General features: G+C 43.7%; 1 protein-coding gene across 4 annotated transcripts in view; it reads left to right on the forward strand.

The window, feature by feature from the left end:
• sema5ba (sema domain, seven thrombospondin repeats (type 1 and type 1-like), transmembrane domain (TM) and short cytoplasmic domain, (semaphorin) 5Ba) overlaps positions 1 to 21,345 on the forward strand; it is a 181,228-nt gene that overhangs the window by 74,711 nt on the left and 85,172 nt on the right. For all 4 annotated transcript variants that reach the window (XR_005077041.1, XM_037110216.1, XM_037110218.1 and 1 more), the window contains 2 exons: positions 12,939 to 13,038; positions 13,547 to 13,592. Coding sequence is in view for 3 of the 4 variants with exons in the window: in XM_037110216.1 (XP_036966111.1) it covers positions 12,939 to 13,038; positions 13,547 to 13,592 (146 nt within the window). In the remaining variant the exon portion in view is untranslated. The remainder of the gene's footprint in view (positions 1 to 12,938; positions 13,039 to 13,546; positions 13,593 to 21,345) is intronic.

Below are 21,345 nucleotides of genomic sequence, written 5' to 3' on the forward strand. Positions count from 1 at the left end.
CCTGGACATGGCAGTTTCAGCTTACCAGTGATAGGTGTACAGGACCCTCATCGTTTGGTTGCAGTTTGGTCTGGTATAGGCAACAAAACAGCTTGTTTAGGACTAGCTTTGAGAGAAGATTAGTTTTTGGCTTAAGATAAGTATGTTACTTGTGTAGTTTAACTTCAGTCACACATGTATGTTACGCAGGTAACTTCAGCTATGTTATGTAAGTGATGTAAGTCACACAACAAAGTTAAATTAGCTCACTGCTGTCTTTAGGTTTCGCACAGGATGCAAGCACCATCCTCCCAGGTGAAGTCCTGTTCACCAGTCCATCCTCACTACATCGTCCTGCTTTGTGAATTCCTCCTTTGCCACTGTTATGATAACTGCAGCCACTAGAGGTCACCACCTGACAATAATCTTAAACATGGGTTGATAAGTTGCTTTCACATTCAACCCGTATGTTTGTTTTTCTGATGAGGAATGTCAGTCTAATATTCACACACTGAACTCTAGGTTTGTAAGTTTCAGGAAGGATTTCACAAGTCCAATACCAAAACAAGTGATCGGTTTGAAAATAATCTAAAAGCACACATATGATTTTCCCCCCATTGCACCACATCAGTCGCAGCACAACCACAAGATTAGAGAGACACTGTCTGGAGATGTGACAGGATGTAAATGCTGTCGGTGACAGCGTTGTTGGATCAGAGGAAGATGCAGAAGACAGTTCAGACAAACATCCAGCACACGGAGCATCACATCTCTCCATCAGAATCACATTGGCCTCGACAGCATCGTGTTTTTCCAGTCTGCTGGAACAAACCACAAGCACTCCAGACTGTATGTTTGTATGTCTGCTGCTGTGGAGGATGCGCCAGTATTTCATGTCAACCACACCACAGATGCAGCGCAGGAATAGGGCATTGGAATCACGTAACCTCCACCCACAGGCACACACTGTTCGAGCCGCCAGCTCATGATTCAGATGGATGATACTGGCTCTCAGCATCAGACCGCGGGTCTGATAAGAGCATGGCATGGGGGTAAAAAGTGGAACGCTCTGAATCTAGATATGGAGTCTGTTTGGGGAATTTCTGGAGTCAGTTGTGCTTTATGTTATGAGGTCCAAATAACTGGTTTAGGATAGTGTGCCTAAGAGAAATAGATAAAGTCTGCACCTTTATCACACCCAGTGCAGCAGTATCCATCACAGCAACAAGACGTTCCACACAAGAGTTTTTGTATGAAAGTAATGGTTGATAATAAGACCTTTGGCTCTGGCTCCACTATCTCCTTCACAGGGAGGATGAGGAGTTATTAGATGGGCTAAATGGCTTCACAGCCCGGGTCATCTCTGCTCAAATCGCTCCGAGCAGAGACAAAGGAGGATGCAAACAACAAGTGTCCATGCTCATTTCCTGTACAATTCCTTGCAGATCCTGTCTCTCCCATTTGCTTCTCAAACCCTCTCTCGTGCCCTCCTCAACCCATCTTATCGCCCTCCTCCCTCATTCATTCCCCTTCTTCTCTCACCATGTCCCTCCTCTATGTCCCTCCTCTCATATTCCCTTTCTTGACTCCCTCCGTCACCACCACCGTTTCTCCCCTTCCATCACTCATTTTCTCCCTCAGCCTGCTCTTTATACTCTCTGTAATAGTCCGAAAAATGTATCGCCCACTTTGTTCGAGTCCTCCTGTCTCTCTCGTCGTTTGGGTAATGGTGCTGTCGTTTAGCCGCTGTGTCGCTGTCTGAAGGGCTCTTGAGCAGCACGAGAGCGATGCCCCTGAAAGACATAACTGTTCACTTATAGGGAAAAGTATTTGCCATGAATTTCTGATCTTCTCTCTCATTTCACATTCTCGTCTTTCTTTGCCTCCTGTCTCTGTTTCGTCATTCATGACTAGAGAGGCGGCCTTAATTGGAGTGGTGCTATCAGAGCTGCGGTGTGTTTGCAGCCATCAATCAGGCGGCTGAAAAGAGCTGAGTTAAGAATGCTGCTGGGGCCAGCCTCTCACACACTGATGGTATGTCAGGATATCTGATGCAGGCCCGAGAGATAGCAAAGAGGGTCAGAGAATAGAAAACATTTAAAGGCTTCATTGCCACTTTAACTGAAAAGAAGATAGGCAGTTGGAAAAATGTTTTTCTGTGTCCGTGCTGTCCCTTTCAGAAATCTGCCTCATTGTGTAAATGCATTGGTGATTACACACACCGTCCTCGTCTTTGAATAACACCCTGAGCTGTATTTCTTCAAAAATCAAGGGCACAAATTTACTGGGACAGACCTGGTAGCCTTTTCTGTAACACTTCTGAAATGGCTACAGTCTGACTTGAACGTAAAGGCTGGAGAAGCGCAAGGTTGCATAGTGTTATTAACCCTCTCTCACGTTCTTTTCATTTCCTGCTACATCAGCACCGCTGTCTCTCTCTAGTCTTAGTGTCTTCAGCATTGTCTCGGCTGTCCAGACGGGATGAATGACACTCATTTGATTGCCGAGCGGCAAAGTGAAACCCATGCACAAACCCAAGGTCTTTCTCTGCTTTACAAAACATTGTTATACCTAATTCGCCTCTCTTTTGCACAAAGAAAATCTATTTAAGAACATATATACTGTCAGAAGAATCCCTCATATTTTGGGCTAAAGAGTCTTGGTCAGAGGCAGCTCCTCTTTCCTAGGTATTTCATTTCCTCATAGTTTTTGTGAGTGTATCTGCCAGGGAGTGACCCACACGCTATGATCCGGGCACCATCCTCAGCATCACACGCACTATTTTACATGCAGGATCAGGTAGAGAAACTGCAGTGGACGGCTGCTGTCCAGTTAAGTCTCGAGTTGCGTCTTCTTAGCCAGTCTGTCTGGCAGCACCCTCTCTTACCTCTGCTGGTGTTGGGAAACAAACAGTAGGTGTGGTCCCTCCTCCACCTCGTTCGCTGTCGACTCCAGATGGCATCACTCTGGGGCCAGTGAGTAATTCATCAGAAGTCCCCAATAATCATCTCACTGAAGTTTCCCTAAACATTCAACTTTCATTCATACCAGCTTCCTAAAATGCGATTATTCTGGTAAAACACAGAATGTGAGCAGGTCAGATAAGACTTACAACTATTCATCTGTCAGTTTGCACTAAAGATTATTAGGAATTATTTTTGTTATTTAATAAATGATGGTGGGAAGATTAGAGGAAATAAGTCTAGCAACTTGGGCTTTATGATGATTAATATGCAGCGTAGTCTTTATTCCATGAGCTGACATTTCTGCATCAGTGTGCCTTCTTCTTACGCTCCGCTCTGCTCATTATTGTCATTAATTAGGCCGTAATCAGTCAGTCTCACATGTGACCGATACAGCTTGTTGGACAGTCATTGTTGATATTATTATTTCTCAGCTCTTCTTCCTCGGGAGTGCCTCTGCTCTTCCTTCAAATATGGTGACAATTGAGGCACCATAACAACAGCCGTTTTGAACAAAGCTGTTGCTCAACATTTCCGTGATGGATCCCTCTGTTTGACTGCCAAAAGTTATCACAAAACGTCAGACACAGAATCGTTCTACCTTTGGCTCTCTGTCACACTCACTTTCTAAGATTATTGCCCACACGTCTGTCAGTTTTATAACACAGCCACGGTGGATTGTCAGTCGCTCCGGCTCTTCCTTCACCATTGGTTTTGTGAGAAGCAGACCGACGTCTTTACCCGTTGCTGACTGCAAAGCTATTAGCCTCCTGGCCCCGGCACCGTCCCTCCCGTGGCTGCTAAGTCCCCAGTCTCTCCTGGCTCTTTCTCAGCGCCGCCCGCAACCTGCGGACCCCTCTGAGTTCAGCGAGGTGGGAGGAGGGAAAGGGGAGGACGGAGCAGTGGAGGGATGAAAGGATGGAGGGACAGTGGGAGAGTTGTGCTCCACTGAGGCACGGCAGCCTCTCTCAAACTATCACCCGCTGAAAGTCAGCCACAGTGAAAACCAGAAGCCAGGATAGGAGAGATAGTGAGGAGCGGGACAGGGGTGGAGACTGGAGAGCGAGGAAGGGCGAAGAGTGATATGAAGAAGACCAAACAAAACATATTTGAAGGGATTCTGGAGAGATAAGGCTGAGGTGTGAAAGGATCTGGCACACGAGGGAAAGTTGTGCTCCTTCAGTGCTGAACAATACAAAATGTGGGGAAATGTGGCATTCATGGTGTGGCTTCAGCTTCATTTTTATGATAGTAAATGGATATTGTATGTAAATTTATACTGCAGGATAGATTCATTCCCGTGGTATTATTTAGCCACAACCGTTATTTCCACATTTCTCTCTGTTTGAGGAGCTAAATATATTCACAATGCAATCACATTTGAGCTAATTGACACTGGAGGTGATCCTTCATTCACAGAGTTATTTGCCAGATGGCAGATAGAAGCGAGTCTTCATGTGACCCATTTCGAATCGTTAACAATATTGGATCAACCACCTTGCCCTGCAGATAACCATTTTTAATATTTCCTCTTTTTAGCCAGTCTTATTCCCATTAGCAAGACATTGTGCTCCTGTGTACCCCCCTGAAGGATGACGATGATCGACAGCTACCTTTAGTGCAATATGTGTCATTCACAGCTCATTTAACAGTGCAGCGCCTGAGGGGAGAAATCAACTAGATGCCTGATTATAATGGTAATGATAAAAAAATATGATATTGTGCAGGAAGTTATTAGGTGAACGTTTGCTGTGGAGAATCTAAAAAGCCCAAGAAAAATAACACTTTACTGAAATACACAATGGGTTTTAAAGGTCACCTTATTAGTTGTACATGTAAACATGATAAACTTTGCTAATTATCTTGAGGGGAATATGAATGTTTGCCAGTTTTATGGCAGTGCATCGAATAGTTGTTGAGACAATTTATTCAAAACTACAAAACCTCGTAATAGCACAAGGAAATCACCAAAGTCATGAAGATTCTTCCTATCATAAATGTCTCTGAAATTTCTATTTTCATTTTCTCATCCTCAGAGCCTTGCTGTTTGAAACTTGTGTACCTGGGTTAGTGTTAGCTGTGTTGCTTGGCTGGCTCGACCACAGCGTTCGTTCAGTTCAAATCTGTCCTCTCAACTGTCAGATTCTGCCTCATCCCTTTGATTATGAATCAAAAGATCAACATCTGGTCCCCAGAGGACGTATTATAAGTCTATGATGGTACATCTGTGAAACATTTCAGTTCATAAATCATATGTGAGTTTGCAGCATGCCCTTACTGGCTGACACTGTCCTCCCAGCACAGAGATGGACAAAGTGTGATGGGCCCGCTGGCAGACGAGCCCTGTGGCTCATATTTGGAGGGATTAGATGAAGCTAAGATTGGATCTTTATCAAATCGACTTTCCTCTGAGCTCAAACTTGAGGGAATCTTACATTCCATCAGGTTTAAAGCGATAAGCGGTTTAGATTGTCCTGGTGCTGTGTGGTTTTTCTGTGTGTGTGTGTGTGTGTGTGTGTGTGTGTGTGTGTGTGTGTGTGTGTGTGTGTGTGTGTATGTGTGTGTGTGTGTGTGTGTGCATGTTTGTTTGTTTGTGCAGACATAGGGCTTTCTTTTTTTTTTTTGGATCCACAGTATGTTGTGCTTTCATTCCCTCAGCTCCATAATATGTTGGCATTTTCCAGCTTTGACTGCTCTCCATCCAGACCAGCTCTAATAGCGACTCAGATCAGTCGGGGTGCCACTTCACTCTGCTCACATGCTGGTTGTGTGGGAAGCAGCCGAATGTTTAAAAACTGTTAGATAGAAGGAGATAGGGAGGTTATGATTTATGTCTGTGCGAGACGAATGTCTCAGCCACTGTCCTCATCCGTCTCCTCATCCCTCTGGCAGCCACGGGCTAATGCATTAATCCGTCTGCCCGCCGATTGCAGGAGGGAAAGAAACGCAATAATCGTTCATCAAGTCCAGCTTGGGGCCCGTGAGTCAACCATGAGGGAGGGGGCATTCATATCCATCCTGCTTTATTGTCCTTTCTTTGCCCCACCACCCGGCCAGACAGTTATGAGGGGAAAGCGTGAGCAGCGCGTATAAAACCACTTGTAAGCAGGAGGATAAATGTCAGTGAGTGAAAGACCCCTCACTGTCAGGATGGCCTTTCTAAGACAGTAAACAAGCTCAGGGTTCCCCAGCTCTCCTGCACGCCTCTGAATCACAATCAGCCATGCCTCGCATTTTCTTTTTTTTTTACAACCTTTTGAAGAGATATTCATGATGTGGGGAAATGTTTATACGGGCATAATGCTTCTCAGTTCGGATTCAAGTGATTTATGCTCCACATTAAACCCTCTGAAGTGAACACTTAACAGCTCCTGTTTTAACTGTAAGCTGCATAATGCTTCTGTGGGAATAATTCTCTTGTTATCTATCTCTCCACTGCACTTTCTTATTTTATGGTTCATGTCATATGCTCTGTTTTAATGGTCTCATTTTATGGGCAGAATAAGTCACATTAACAGTCTGTCATTTGTCTAAATGGCATCATTTTCTATTTCTGGATGTTTTCCAGAATATATGCAGTATGTAAGGTGGGGGGGCGGGGCTTTGGTTTCGTTTGACGGCGGCTGTATTTTACACCGAGACTGGACTGAGATCAGCCTCAGGTTGCCTCCTACCTTTTATGAGCAGAGGTCCTCCTGTCTCTGCTTTCTGTATTTGACACAACATTCCTCCTGTTGTATAATCTGTCCACGTCTGTCGGCTTTAACCTCTAACTTCTCCCTTCTTTGGTAACGTGGGGTGACTTTGGAAGAAAGGGAGAAAAACACAGGAAAAGACTTCATGCCCCATGTATCCTTACACATCTAACACACACAGCGTTGATAGACCAGTTCACTGTTGCTACACTATACACAATTACTATACACGTTTTCTGTAAACTGAGCAGTGTACAAGTCGTAAAGTTAGAGTTAGAATAGTTTGTAATGAAAGTTGGCCTGTAAGTACGGACGAGTGAGTAGATGAGTCTCTGTGTCAGCTGTGGTGACGTTAAATGTTCCCAACAACCTCTGTAGTCCAAACAATGCAGTCCCCTGCCAGTAGGTCCTTGTTCCCATTAAACAGTCAGCAGTGAATCAGAGAATGGGGGCGCGGTTAATAGTCGTACGCAGTTATCACTACGGCAACCAGACTGCCATTCTAACAAGATCAGCACCACTAGCATGAAGCACAGAAGTTAATTCATGGTCAGTCTTGAACCTGTGCTGAAGATTTTCGACATCTCTGCTCAGGCCTGTCAGTTGTCAGTTGCTCTGAGCACAGTCACTGTAGCTCTCTCTCCCTTTCTCTTGATTGACCACTCACACACTACTACGCACTGCTTGAAAGAGCTGCTTTTAAAACCCCTATTGTATCCCCCTATAACCCCTACTATGATCAAATGCCATTATTCAACATCAGCAGCTTATATTTAGTGTCTTTGAGCACCAATTAAGTTATTTTTTTAATGATATTTGGCAGACTTTCATCAACATTGGCAGGAAAAGACTCAAGTATCAAAATACTTTGGAGTGGCACTTTTAATGAAATGATGTCTTTTATGTTGGAGAAAAAAAAACGTGTAGATATCTGAAGCCTGTCAGAACCACAGACGTTATTTCAGATGTTTAACCAAAAGTTCATTCAAAAGACTCACAGGCTAAAGGATAATGGTCAGGGAATTCAGGTTGATTTCTATAACTCATTATTAGACCAGTCTAGTGTTAGGTGGTGGCCTCTAGTGGCCTCAGATGTTTAAGACAGGAGCAAAGAAGGAAGTCAGGTGACAAGGTTGGAGAGACTGGATGGTCAAGTGGGTGTGGAACCAAAAGTCCTCAATGACTTATTTGTCAGACAGTTCAGTGATCTGACCTGTGCTGTCTTTAAACCATACTGATGCCATTGGTTTAGTTGGTTGTCTCTAAATTGCTTGGAACACTTGTGTATTTTCGTCAGGGGCTGAAAACATGAAGCTTTGGCTCATGTAAGCTGGGCAGCAGCAGCTGGAGCGCTTTGTTGCTCTGTATCTGTAAAAACAAGCCCTCTGTAATCAGTCCCTCTGATTGGCTGCACATAGCAACCAGAACATCAATTCCAAAGAGGAGAAAATCTGCACCTTTTTCTCTTCTTTTTGTTCTGGTCTGTTGCAATCAATAAATGATTTGTAAAAATGATTCTGCCAGCAGTCACCACTTGAGACAGCTGCAGTGTAACAGTAAGAAAAAAAACTTTGCAACGTTTGGCTGTTCCAGTGTTGCTGTGACCACGAAATATGTGACAGTGTTTGTGATATTTCACACAAACGCTGCCCTCAAGCAATGCAAGGGATCCTGTATGAGCTCAACACAGGGAAACACAAGCAAGGGAAATGTGTACTGTAACTGGAAAGGTCTGATGCGTGAGTAGTTTTATGTACAGAACTAACAGGACAGCTATGTGTTCAGCATTTCTCCAGGTGTCATACACAAAAAGGACAACACCGCAAACATAAGAAAGAGCAACACAATAACATCATAATAGACTGAGAGTGAAAGAAGAAAAGCGACACTGTCAAACCAAATGTGAGACCATTCCGCTGCTCAGACATTACACATTTCTTCAAACAAAAGCTTTTTCTCTCCCTGAAAAGGGAGTCTTTTGAAAACTGTACAGAAGAAGATATTCAGAAATGCCAATTTCAGTCTCTGAGAGTTTTGTTATATTATTTAACATTATATAGAATGATACAAACAGACTTGGATAATACAATGGTGGAAAAGAGAGACGGTTATTTACAATATCCATCCATCTATGAAACCACTGATCCTCTTCAGTGGTCACAGGGGGGCTGGAGCCAATCCCAGCTGACACCGGGGCGACGGTGGGGTTGCCAGATCATCACAGGGCTGACATACAGGGATAAACGAACATTCACGCTCACATTACAGACATTTTAGAGTAACTGATAAACCTAACTTTGTTAGTCTTTGGACTGTGGGAGGAAGCTGGGGGAACATGCAAACTCCCCACAGAAAGTCCCTGCTCCACCCAGTCCTTCTCGCTGTGGGGCAACAGCATTAACCACTCGCGCCGCCGGGCTGCCCTGCTTACAATGTTTTGCTGATGAATTATCCAAGAAGAATCTGTGAAGAGCGGCCACATTTCACCACCTCATACATTGTATTATTCTCCAGTAGTATATATTTTTCTCCAGAAGTATACAATCTGCTTCCTGTTCTCAATGGCACACACATGCCCAGTGTACATGAATGGTCATGGCATGTGCAATTTCAGACGTTATGTGTGAACAGAGATTATTTCTGAAATGGCGCTACAACGATCGTCTGGATAGAGATTTATTTTTTCTAAAACCCTCTTTAAAAAGATACCCATGTGTATGTACAGGGCCTCTGGCACATCTGAACCCTGTGTCTTTAACACATCAAACTAAAAGCGCCCTCCTGTGTTGTGGGTCGGCATTTAACAGAAACAAAATGAAACGCTTTGTCAACTGAAGCCCGCTTTCTTTCGACATCGGGAACACTTTAGCGGCGGTCTGCGGGTGGTGTAAAGAAGAGCATGCTGTGTATCTGAAATTGTGATATAGTGGACAGTGGAGCAAAAACAGCATTTCATTTTCGACTTCACGTCACACACTTTCTGTTCACTGGAATTGAGTGGGTAATAAGTCACGCACACTCTCTGTTCACACAAACTGCAGCTGTGTGATCGTGTTGGATTCCTCTGGTCAACTCGGGGTCTGTTTACATAAGACCATGAGGCTGAAGATGGCCCACGCTCCCCTCCGCTCCTCCAGCTTTCGGCCTCTGCTGCCATTAATCAGAGGGCGATGTGCAGATGGTCTCGTTCGCCTCCTCGCACTGGCCTTGTGTGGTTTCTACACCCACCCTGCATGTCAACGACGGTCAACCCATGGCTGAACGCTCCAGTGTGAGATATGGAGACAATGTATGTGCATATATGTAATATAAATATTTATAGAGAGAGTGTGAGATGACCTCAAGCTGAATTTGCGTGCTGTTAGAACTAGACTGGGTCGACCAGTGATTTGCTATGTGCGCTGAGATCATCAGTGATACCGCGTGCATACAGATTTCTTACAGTCCAAGATTCATTTTTAAAGGTTACATTACTTCTGTGACTGTTGTGCCCTCTTCATGTTTCTCTCGGTTCTCAGTGAGGCGGAAGCTGCTGCTGGTGTAATTAAGCTTGTGTTGCTTCAGGCAGCTCATGTCATGACTTCCTCATACTACGTTAAGCACATATGTTACAGTTCAGTTGCAGACTGAACAGCGTGTTGATATCACAAACATTATTAGAAATGTAATTATTTCCTTTAGATTAAGATCAATGCCTTGTTTTTGTTGGTTTGTGTATATTTAGCAACTGCCATCAATCACGTTTATAAAATGGTGCAGTTGCCTTCTGTTAAGCTCCTCCAGGGTCCTTCAGTCTTGTTAGTTTTGGAGAGAACCAGCTCACAGTGAAGGCAAGGACACACCGAAGGACTGTGGAGTTGAATATGATTTGGAAGTGATGACTCATTGGACCAAGTTGCACTGTGAATATTGCAGTCTGGGTCAGCTGGTTTTGACAGTACTGTGTGATATGTAAATTTCATTTTACAAAGTTTACTCCCCCCAGTTCCCTCTTAAAGCCCTGAGAGTTCTCCCTCCTTTTTTGGCCTTTTCACTGCATATTTCACTGCATATAAACAGCGAAAACAGCTGGGTCGCTGTCCATGTTTGGTTTGGTTCAAGAATATGCTACAGTTTGCGTTCTTACATGATTTAGGGGGGTCTTCTACCACCAGGACTCCAGCCTCTAGGGGCCAGGCATTTAGCATGTTATTTAGTGTGAAAAATAGCTGTATTTTCTCCTGTTTCAATAACATATCATAGGTTTTTAAAAAGTGTTCTTCATGAGGAACAAGCATGTGTGGGTGTCATAGACTAGGTAGAGACGTCAGAGAGTATTAACAGCCAGACAGATGCATAGTTTTGGTCTGTTTCATGGGATATAAAAATATAGATGAACATACCCCAAATTCAGAATTAAGATCGTATTGCAATTCTATTAATTATTCATCGATTCAATTTTCAAATGCAGACTTATTCAGCTCAGCTCATAATATAAAACCTAGAGTTGAGTTCAATCCAGCAGCAGCTCACTGAAAACATCTGGAAACACAGATTGTGGCAGGTAATTCTCATTTCACTGGCGTTCTCTGTCAAAACTGGCACCCTTAATTACAGTATGTGTGTGTTTCTGTGTATTTCTTTCCCTTTGTGTGCGTGTGTGTGTGTGTGGTATCGTATCTGTATCTTAAATCAAGAGTGCTGTGCTATGTGAACTGTAGCTGCAGGCTTCTGTGTTTTTATCACTCATATCTGTAGTTATGTTTGCAGATGACAGAGCCATATGGTCCCCATCAATGCTAAAAGCAGTCCCTTTGCATGGTGGAGAGTTGTTCCCCTGTTCGTTTTGGGTTTTACAACACTTTGATGTAGTCTGGCACCCACAGCCTCAAGCTTACACAGCCTACTTTAATGTTAAAAGAAAATGAAGGTTGAAGGTTTTAAATGTTTGATGACTGCTTTCCTAATGAATAGAGTTATCAGCATGGAGCATTGTATCCAAGCTCCCACGTTGCGCTCCTTTTTCAGGTTCATACATTTGTTTTGGGTGTCGACTAGGAAGTGTTTACACGCTTTAATGTTCAAAATAAATATGACTTTTCTCATTCCCTCCTCTGCTGCAGCTCTTCTGTTCACCCTCTGTCTGATCTAGCTCCTGTCATTTTAAGGCCCACTTCCCTAAAAGCTCAGTCTACTCTGATTGGTCAGCCCCCACAGGCCTGAGCAGGCACCACCCCCAGTTTTTCCACATCAACTCTGTCAGTGTTTTTGTTAGCATGACTGTGCTGGGGGCATGGCATAAGAAAGCGCTGTGAACGTGCTGTGAACGTGCTGTGAACGTGCTGTGAACGTCTCTCACTGGCTTGAGTGTTTACAGTATTTATGAAGCATGTAGCCCTGCTTTATGATCTGACACAAACATATCACGCTCTACAATCTTTAATGTACAGACATGCAGGTACTGGATTCATCATTTACAGCAACCTCTTTGTTCCTTCTCAGAGCTTTGTGGAACTAGCTGGAAGTGATTTAACACAGCATTTGAAACTGGTTAAGGGAATCCGAATTCCAGCTAACCGCTGTGATACTGTGTACAGCATGGGAAATATGATAAATCCTTTTATGCTGCAAACCTCCCGCGTTAAATCCGGTTAAAGGTCCACACTTTGGGTCACACAAAGATTGAAGAGAAAATGCTTTTCTCCCGCAGTTTTCGATGTGACATTAAAAGCCCCGCCAGGCAGCCTCTGTGCTCCGCGGCTTTGAAATTTTGATTTGTAAAAGCCAGCTTCAAACAGTGCAGAGTTTTCGGCCTCGTACACCACGCAGAGCGGTGTTTGTCCCAGTGTCAGGTTGTATCAAGATTGTTGTGCCTGATGTGGCCCCGACAGCTTTGTCCTTCTCCGCAGGAGGAACCATCGCAGCCCTGGAAGCTTTCCCTGCACATTTTATCACCACAGCTGCAACCTGCAAAAAAAAAACTTTTAGTAATGGATCAACTTTTTACTCTGGAATTGAAACGTGGGGATAGCTTCAGTTAGCTTGCTTTGTCTGACCTACTGTCCAGAATATTTTACCTTTACAATGATATATAGAAGAGGCAGTTATGCTTAATGTATGATTAAATAGTTGATCATCACAATTTCTGATTTATCTTGTTAATCAACCAATCTTTTCAGCAGTCGTTCACATGAAGATATGCCCACTCTTGAGCGTAGCATCTGTAGGCATCAGTAAACTGGCTTTTGGCTTTAACGCTCACAAGCTGTGACACGATTTATCCTGTACTAACCTCTTCTCTCTCTTTATCCCTCTCTCTCAGCACTCAGTCCGTGGATCTCCACTTTCTCCCACCCCGGTGTGAGGGACTACTCCCAGCTCACCCTTGACCTGACTAGGAATGAGCTTATTGTGGGTGCCAGGTAAGAAACTGTAAATCCACTCAGCTCTTCACCCCACAGAGCACATTACTGAGAATGCGATACCCTCTCACTTACACAGCGCGGTTTTTCGGATAATGATGCTGCTTAAGTGCTCTGCCGAGGCCTCGTTGGACCAAGTCAAGCTTTGGATTTGGCAGAGGGGATGAAGTCGGAAGAAATATGTCATGCTAGATTTGTGTGTGTCTGTGTGTGTGCATGTCTTCGTGGGCTGACATAGTTTAACTTCAGCCCGGTTTGACCCTGTTGCAACACAAATGCACTCAGACCTAAATAAAACTAAAAACAAAGACTTAAGGCTGACGGGCAGTTACAGTGTGGCCTTTAATCGGCTTAGCTTTAGCTTTAAGTTGACAGTGGCTGGAAGCGACTATAGAATGTCTCTCCTCTGATAACTAAAATGCATTATTAAATAATTCTCCTCTGGATAGTGGCTTGTCATATTGTGCACACACTCAACATAATTCCTTTTCCTCTGTTCTCAATCCAGAAACTACCTGTTCAGACTGGACCTCAGTAACATGTCGCTGATACAGGTAGGCATGCTCATATCTCTTTCTCTCTTCTGTTCCTCTGAAGAGGACGAATATTTCCCGGTGGTTTTAACATCATTGTTGGTTGGGAATAAATCACTTTGTTTCTGTGAAACCAGGGTTTATGGACCTGGGTTTAAAAAAGGAAAAGAAAGGGTGTAGTTTTATTTATTTATTTATTTTTACCATTTCTCAGGTTATTTCACAGTTTTTATTAAGTGTTTAAAAAGCAGCAGTTCCTCATAAGCATACAGGTGAATATGTGTTTAGACTCAGGGTATGAGCTCAGGTTCAGGTTGGTTCTGAATATAGTCCATGAAAGACTGGTCAGTTCCAGCCTGTGTCTGTCTCTAATGTCTAATGAGCCACAGATCTCATTCATTCATTACAAGTTAACATCCTGATGACTTGTGGTGGGCGTAAACAGAATCTGATGAGTTGCTCTGGGAGCAGTCCATCACAGAAATATAACAGAGAGAGCTACGAGAGCCTGAATGCTCTGAACACAGCTGTATAACAAGGCTTTGATGAACTATTAAACAACATATTTTATGACTCCACAAAGACTGATTTTTGTTAACGAGACAAACTTCAGGAGCAACCACACAGCAGGCGAGCAGTCTGTCCTTCTGTTGACTTTTACTTTCATCCAATTCCCCAAATCTGTGAAGAGCATCTTCACCCATCCATTTTTCCCTTGAAAATGATCTACAAGTTTCACATTGTTAGATAAGGTTTAAGAGTAGTCTACTGGAATCAGTCCCTTCAACTGGGTCCTCACAGACAGTGAATGGAGTTCTGGGCTGAAACCATCCTCCATCTAAGTTTGTGTTTAACTGAAAAAAAAAAAAATAATAATAAACACAGTATGTGTCATCAGTGTGAAATTGAAATGTCTGAGCACTAATTGTATTGACATTTCTGACATGGCTGGCGCTAATGTGACACGTCTTCCCTCTGATTTTCTGTCAGTGAAGCTGAAGTCTCTGTAGGTAACGCTTCATGTCTGGTGAGCCACGGCGACTGTCGACTCTCTGACTACAGACTTGTTCTTGTATTTATTCCAAACGGCCGTTAACTAAAAATGTAAGAAACAGTCCCAGATCAGGGAAATGGCTGAAACCCCGTTGTGCTCTAAAAGTTAATGATAGGTATCTTTATTGACATGACTGTTGAAATGACCTTCTGCAGGGGAGTGCATGCTGAGGTAGGAATCAACAGAAATACTTTGGTGTTATCCTCCGTGATGCAGGGGATATCATTACATTTGAGGGTTGTGTTATGCACATACAGTGTCAGTACTGTGTGTCTGTGCTGTGTGGGTGTAATGTGTGTGTTTTGTGAGGGGCCTGTGGTGATGTGAGTATTGTGCTGGAAAGTAGCGTGGTTATAGCTGCGAGTGTTAGCTCTGAGGCACAGGGTTGCCATACGGTTGCATCAGTCATCACAATTGACAAGCCCCCGACTCTGTGGGACTGTGTATCTAAACTAGTGCGACTGTCGCCGAGTCTTTATGTAACCTAGAGTGCCCTGAACAGTTTCCACGCTTCAAATGACTGCAGGATATCTTTGTTTCAGTTTGCCAATGCTTTCCTCCGCTGCTCAGCTAATTTAATTAGGCGTAATGTCATTTCTGTTAACTCTATCAGTATGTAAGGAGTGTAAAGCTGAGTAACACACCATGGGCTAATTCAATCAAAACAGCAGCGATACATCTGTGGTCACTGAGAAAATCCACTGTTGCCGATGGAGTATCACGGAGCAGAGTGGTGGTTTAGCATGTTTTAGTCCATTAACTGCATGTCTTGTGCACTTTTAAGGTGGTTTTTGAGATTTTTCCAAAGCCCATGTTTTGAGACTCATTTACCACTTTCCATGAGCGCACTGGTTTCAAGATAGGGAACTTGCTGCTTTCTATCCTGCATCCTCAGATGACAAAAACTTTAAAATGAATAAATTAAAAAACTGGATTAGGACAGAAATTTCACTGAGGGAATTGATTTTAAAGTAAAGAGCTGGGAAGGCAATCTAAAATGTGCAGTTTGCTCCCACAAATGAATGGGAGACATGTTGACAAAGGTGTCATTGACACTGGGGATGTTCGGGACATGTCCCCATCACTAAAAGCATAATTAGTTTTTGGTGAAAGCCATTTCTTAAGCACATATTTAACTAACAAATTAGATTACATGAGTTCTGATGTGCCATTATTGGCTCTGATCTATTACAGTCCCCTGATCACACTGCCTAAAATCACGTATGTTGGTCACATTTCATTTTTGATCTGAGCCCCACTGTCTCCACCGTCTTCCAACACAAAGTGGTCGTCCTTGCATGTGGAGCCACAATGTCTGTTTACAGTAACTCCCAGGCAGGAACCCCTGTGTCTCTCACTAGTTTACATACAATTCAACTGTCTTTTTCTCAGGCTGTTATTCATATACATCTCATTAATCAAAAATCCATCTCATGCTTTCATGTCATTAATGTCCACACTTCAGTAACATCTAAGTTATCTGTCAGGCCACAGACCGTGAATTTACCCAAAACTAGCAGTTATTAGTCTGAGATGTTGCCGTTGGATAGACAGATAGATCAACCATGCCAGCAAAGCAACACAGCACATGAAATTAGCACAGCATGAAGTCACATAGGTCCAGCCATCATGTTTAATCTTTAAAAGTGTCAATTACAGCTGAAAATAAGAAAAGAAATAGACAAGTTATCAAATTTCACATGTCTGCACAAAGTAAAGCAACCTCCAGTTTGTCACAGCTCCGCTTTACTGGTCACCTGTTCACTCCTGCCTGCCCAGTCAACCAGCCATCTCCACCTCATCAAGCCAACTCCACCCACCTGTTCAACCTAGTATATATACACCAAGCTCACAGATATTCATTGCCAGATTGTTCTTCAGCAGTCATGAAACACTCTACAGTACTGTAGTCTGGACTGATTTCCTGTTGCTGACCCTGCCAGCCTCTGACCGACCTGTCTCGTCTGATTCCCAGTAAACAAACCAGGCTTCTGTCTCAGCCTCGAGATCTTCTTCTGGATCCTTGCTTCATGTTTTGCCTGTAGCCGCCTCCCTGCTCCTACATGCTGCTACAGGCTGATATAGAGTTGAAATGTGTGTGTGTGTGTGTGTGTGTGTGTGTGTGTGTGTGTGTGTGTGTGTGTGTGTTTGGGCTAACACCACCGCTCACTCACCTGTTTCCTGGCCTGAATCAGCCTGCCGTATCCGCCAGGCTGTTGCAGACTTTGTGAAGAGACTGCTGGATTATTGACCTGTCCTGTGGGCCTTTTACCTGCCTTGCCCAGTAGCTGCTGAATTTTGGCATTAAACGTCATTAACAATTCTTCCTGGTGTCCTGTGTGCTGCACTAGTGTCCAAACTAGTACACTGTTAGTGCAGCCACAGGGTGACTCATCAGTAAAGTATCCATGAATTGTAGTTGGTGGGTTGAAACATGTTAAACCACCAGAGCGGACCTTACACCTACATATTCTCACCTGTTTGTTTTAAAGATTGTATTCAGATTTAAAAAAAAAAAAAAAAATTAAGATACAGTGTACACGCAAACAACAAGACAAAAACACACAATTTTGACTACAAAGTGACAGACAGAAATGAAGAACAACGACACATTTCAACCACAAGCTAATCTCAACCTCAGTGTGTTATATATATGAATTCACATAAACATCACAAATAACTCAAACCAGTCTTTTCTAATTTGTACCACCATCTTGTTTCTTTCACGACTAAAAGTCAACCAGATACAACACAATCCATTAGATTCTAACCCCTCAACTCATTTTACCGTGACATTAGTCTCCATGTAAAGCACAGGAGAAAAGCCAAGTTTTATTATAAAAACCACATTTGTACATTTCCACTTCAGCTTTGTTTAATGGCCAAGTATTACAATGACTTTCCCTGTTAGATCACCAACATTGGCCTTTCGCTCTCAGGCTTGTGTAACAATTTCTCAGTGTTTCTGAATTTTTATTTTTTATTTCTTTTCTTAGAGTAACTTAAATGAAGTCATTATTATTTCAACAACAGCGACGTGCCTTATTGCTCCTCGACATTTCCACAGCGGATGAAGGCACGTCAGCAGTCTCGTCCTTGCCTGACAAAGTCCTCTTTCACAGCCGCCACGACTGAATGACATGATGTGTACAGCTGCCACCCGTGTGTCACTGTCGATATCAATGCGCCTTTTGTCTGCGTGTCCTAGTTGTCTAGTTCTGGTGGAAAGAAGTTGACTTATGAGGCTTGTAGTTTGTTTTCACCCCGGTCGTGTTGTTCTCTGCTGCTCTGTGAAACTGATGTCTTTGTCCTGGAAAGAAAAAAAACAAAAAACATCTGCCATCTTAACTCTACGAAGACACGAAGGAAGCATACACACGTACAGTGGGTGCACACACAAACACACACACACACGCACTCAAACATAGTACCTCGTTTCTCCGGCACACACCCACCCACACACACATCTTCAGCTTATTGTGAGCTATAGGGCTAAATGAGGTAGATCCTTCTTCACTCTGGCCCGATGCGGAGGTGTCATCCATGATGCCAAGGCTGAAATCAATGAGAACATTATACAAACTGCCCAGTGAAGCAGAGAGGAGGGTCTGTACCCCCATGCTCATTTGCCAGTAAAGGAAAGCTGTCCAAAGAGACAGAGGAGGGCGGCATCTTAAAATACTCCCTTTCTTTTGTTGTATAACCAAGTGGAAAACAAACCCAGATCTCCCACTTGCCAGTCCAAGCCTCTGCTTCCACATCAAAGGCTCATTTCTCGGAGGCATTTAGTTTAGATTCCTCAACCGCTGATATGTTGCTTAAATATCCGAACCACCCGTCAGAGGATGATGCTGTTCTCACACCGGCTTCGTTTGCCTCAGTCTAAACTTGTGTTCAGTTGGCTGTCTCCGCTAACAACACCAGGAAATGATGTCAGCAGCCACGTCGATGTAAATGCTTTTCATGCAAAGTGACCGACATGAAGCGCAGTAAACCATGTGTACAACCTGCGAGAACGATCCAGGTATGTCAGTGTCATTGAACACACTGTATTCGAGTGTGACATTTAACAATAAGAGACAGAGAAAGTTTTTTTTTTTGTTCTGTCTGAAGAGAGGAGTTTTCAGTCTGAAGCGGATGAGGTGTAAGCAGCTAACAGCAGGAACAGGGCCCGCTCACAGGGAAGGAGAAGCAATTATGAATCAACTGACTAAATCATTTTTTTTTTCAGTTCAGTGCAAAGATAAATATTTACTATGTTGGTTTTTTATGGTAATTTATTCAGTTTCCTGAACCTGAACCTGAAACATGACAACAACAAAAAATCTAAATTGCCCCACAAGTAGTCGTGAAAACATAAGAATACAAATGAAGTTAATCATTTTAAATAGCACAGTGGGTGCAGCTTTAATCATCCATGATGTACAAATAAAATTACACAGACCTTCATACAGTAGCTCAGTAACCACCTGTCTGCTACAGTTATTGTACCATGATCGTTTGAACTTTGTGGGCCTTCAGTCAGGTTTTAATCCATCATGCTGTCTGTATATTACGACCCATTAGTGTGAAGAAACCTACAAAGCCGCTGGATCTGTTACTGATGAGTCAGTATTTTCACTTCAGCTGGAGGATTCTGTACTTAAGACTTGTTTGCTCAAGTACTGAACACCTGGACTGCACAACGCTCCGAGGGGAAGAAAGAAATAGTTTCCCAACACGCTGGGCGTATCGCACAGTTCATCCATGAGGCATTTTATCTGCTCTGGCTCCGGGCTCTGGGGGGACGATACCTGCTATCATTACTCTCCAAACTTTCTCTCTGTGCACATTTTAGAGTAAGCTGCACGTAGTGACATGTTAAAAATCATGGTTTAACATTACATCATGTAAGTGACACGACATACATATAGTGTGTACATGACGTTATCTTATATGTGTATATTGACAAAGTTGAAATAAGTCAACACTGGCTTTTGGCTCCACACAGGACACAAACAGTGTCCTGTGTTTTACTCTGCTGTCTCGTTGCATTGATGGCCGGCGTGAACGCTGACCGCAGCAGCTGCTCTCAGGAATAAAGTCCTGTAGAAACTAAACCTGTGGGACACAAAGCACGACTGGCTTCACCTTAAAATGAAGGTCGTCCACTGAATGCAGGTGAAAGTTATACTGATGCTATTTAGAAACAACTTGCTGATTGATTGAAAAGCAAACCTGAGAGGGTGGCCCGCTCACAGTCTAATCACAATGCTGCTTTCTCTGCTCTCCCATTCATGTGTTGGGACCGCTCGGCCCGAGCTTTCCAAGTGAGCCATTATAAGTCCTGTAACCACACACCGCTGTCACTGTTAACCCCACCCCCACCCCCCCGACCCTGAGTGTCCGCTTCCCTCTTCAGTGTGAAGCTATTAGAGATTTTGTGTGTGTGTGGTTTTGTTTGTGTGTTCTCCAGTGGGCAATCCGTGACAGCACAAAATTAGAGAGCCGGCCAAGACCGATCTGCTCCGCACCTGAAGCCCAAACAACCACCGTCTCGGTGCAGGCCGAAGAGATGAGGATCTGGATGTATTTGTCTCGCTGTATACTGTGTGTGTGTATGTGTGTGTGTGTGTGTGTGTGTGTGTGTGTGTGTGTGTGTGTGTGTGTGTGTGTGTGTGTGTGTGTGTGTGTGTGTGCGTGTGTGTGTGTGTGTGCGCGCGCATACCAGCTTTACAGTCCTTTGATGGCAGAGGGTTTTGAAGGCAGACCACGCCAAAGGGGGGAGGACCACCGAGGTGCTGATTCCAGGCTTTTAAAGGCTCAGCCCAGGCCGTTCTCTTCAAGCACCTGGGAGAACACCTGCCACGGCCATTAGTGAGCAGGCAAGCGTAGAGGAATGAATGTGTTGGCAATCAGTGGAGAAAGAGAGTGAGAGGGAGGGAGAGGGAGGGAGAGGAGCCAGACAAGGAGAGCTGGGGGATAAAAGAGGTAGGCAGGAGGAGCCAGAGAACGAAAGGCAGCAGATAACAGGAGAAAAGGAAGGAGAAACTGAAGCAAACACCAAGAGAACAACACGGAAAAATCACACATCCAGAGCTGAGATGAAGACAAATCAGGAAGTGGAGAGGGGTGAACATGAGAGAGTGTGAGGGAGGTGACAAGTTTTCAGTCTGCTCCAGTTTGGCGTTCTCTCTCCGGACGCTTCCTCAAGTGAGTCTGCGTCCCTCTGTGGAGTCCTACAGAGGAGTTTCCTTGGTGTGTAGTACCTGCTCAGGACACGTCCACAGAGAGTTTTCAAAGCCTTCAGAGACGCTGCATCATACAAACACTGCCTCCCTGTTGTGTTTTTTGAAGAGGAAATGCAGACTTTGGCAACTGAGGTTTTCGGTGGAAAAGTAAAAGGAAACATTTCCTGCAGGATACAAACATTTCTGTACAACCATCACATGACAGGGGAGATGATACAAACGAGCAAGAACAAAGACAGCAAGCGAACCAAGACGCGTTCACAACTAAATCATGAATGAGCTGTTTTATTCACTGAGAACAACAATGCTAATTCTGTTTTGAGTCACAAGCACATCCGTGAATATTGAATCACCGCTGTGTTGTTTAGTAATTACACGTGTTTTGACATAATTCTGTTGCGTTTGAAAATGTGTTTTTTGCCTGATATTTTTCATGTGACAGATAGTTCCAGTTTATCGCATCTTGGATATTTTTTGTTTTTATTGTGGC

This window comes from Acanthopagrus latus, chromosome 9 (genome assembly GCF_904848185.1).
Source record: "Acanthopagrus latus isolate v.2019 chromosome 9, fAcaLat1.1, whole genome shotgun sequence".
Classification (NCBI taxonomy): Eukaryota; Metazoa; Chordata; class Actinopteri; order Spariformes; family Sparidae; genus Acanthopagrus; species Acanthopagrus latus.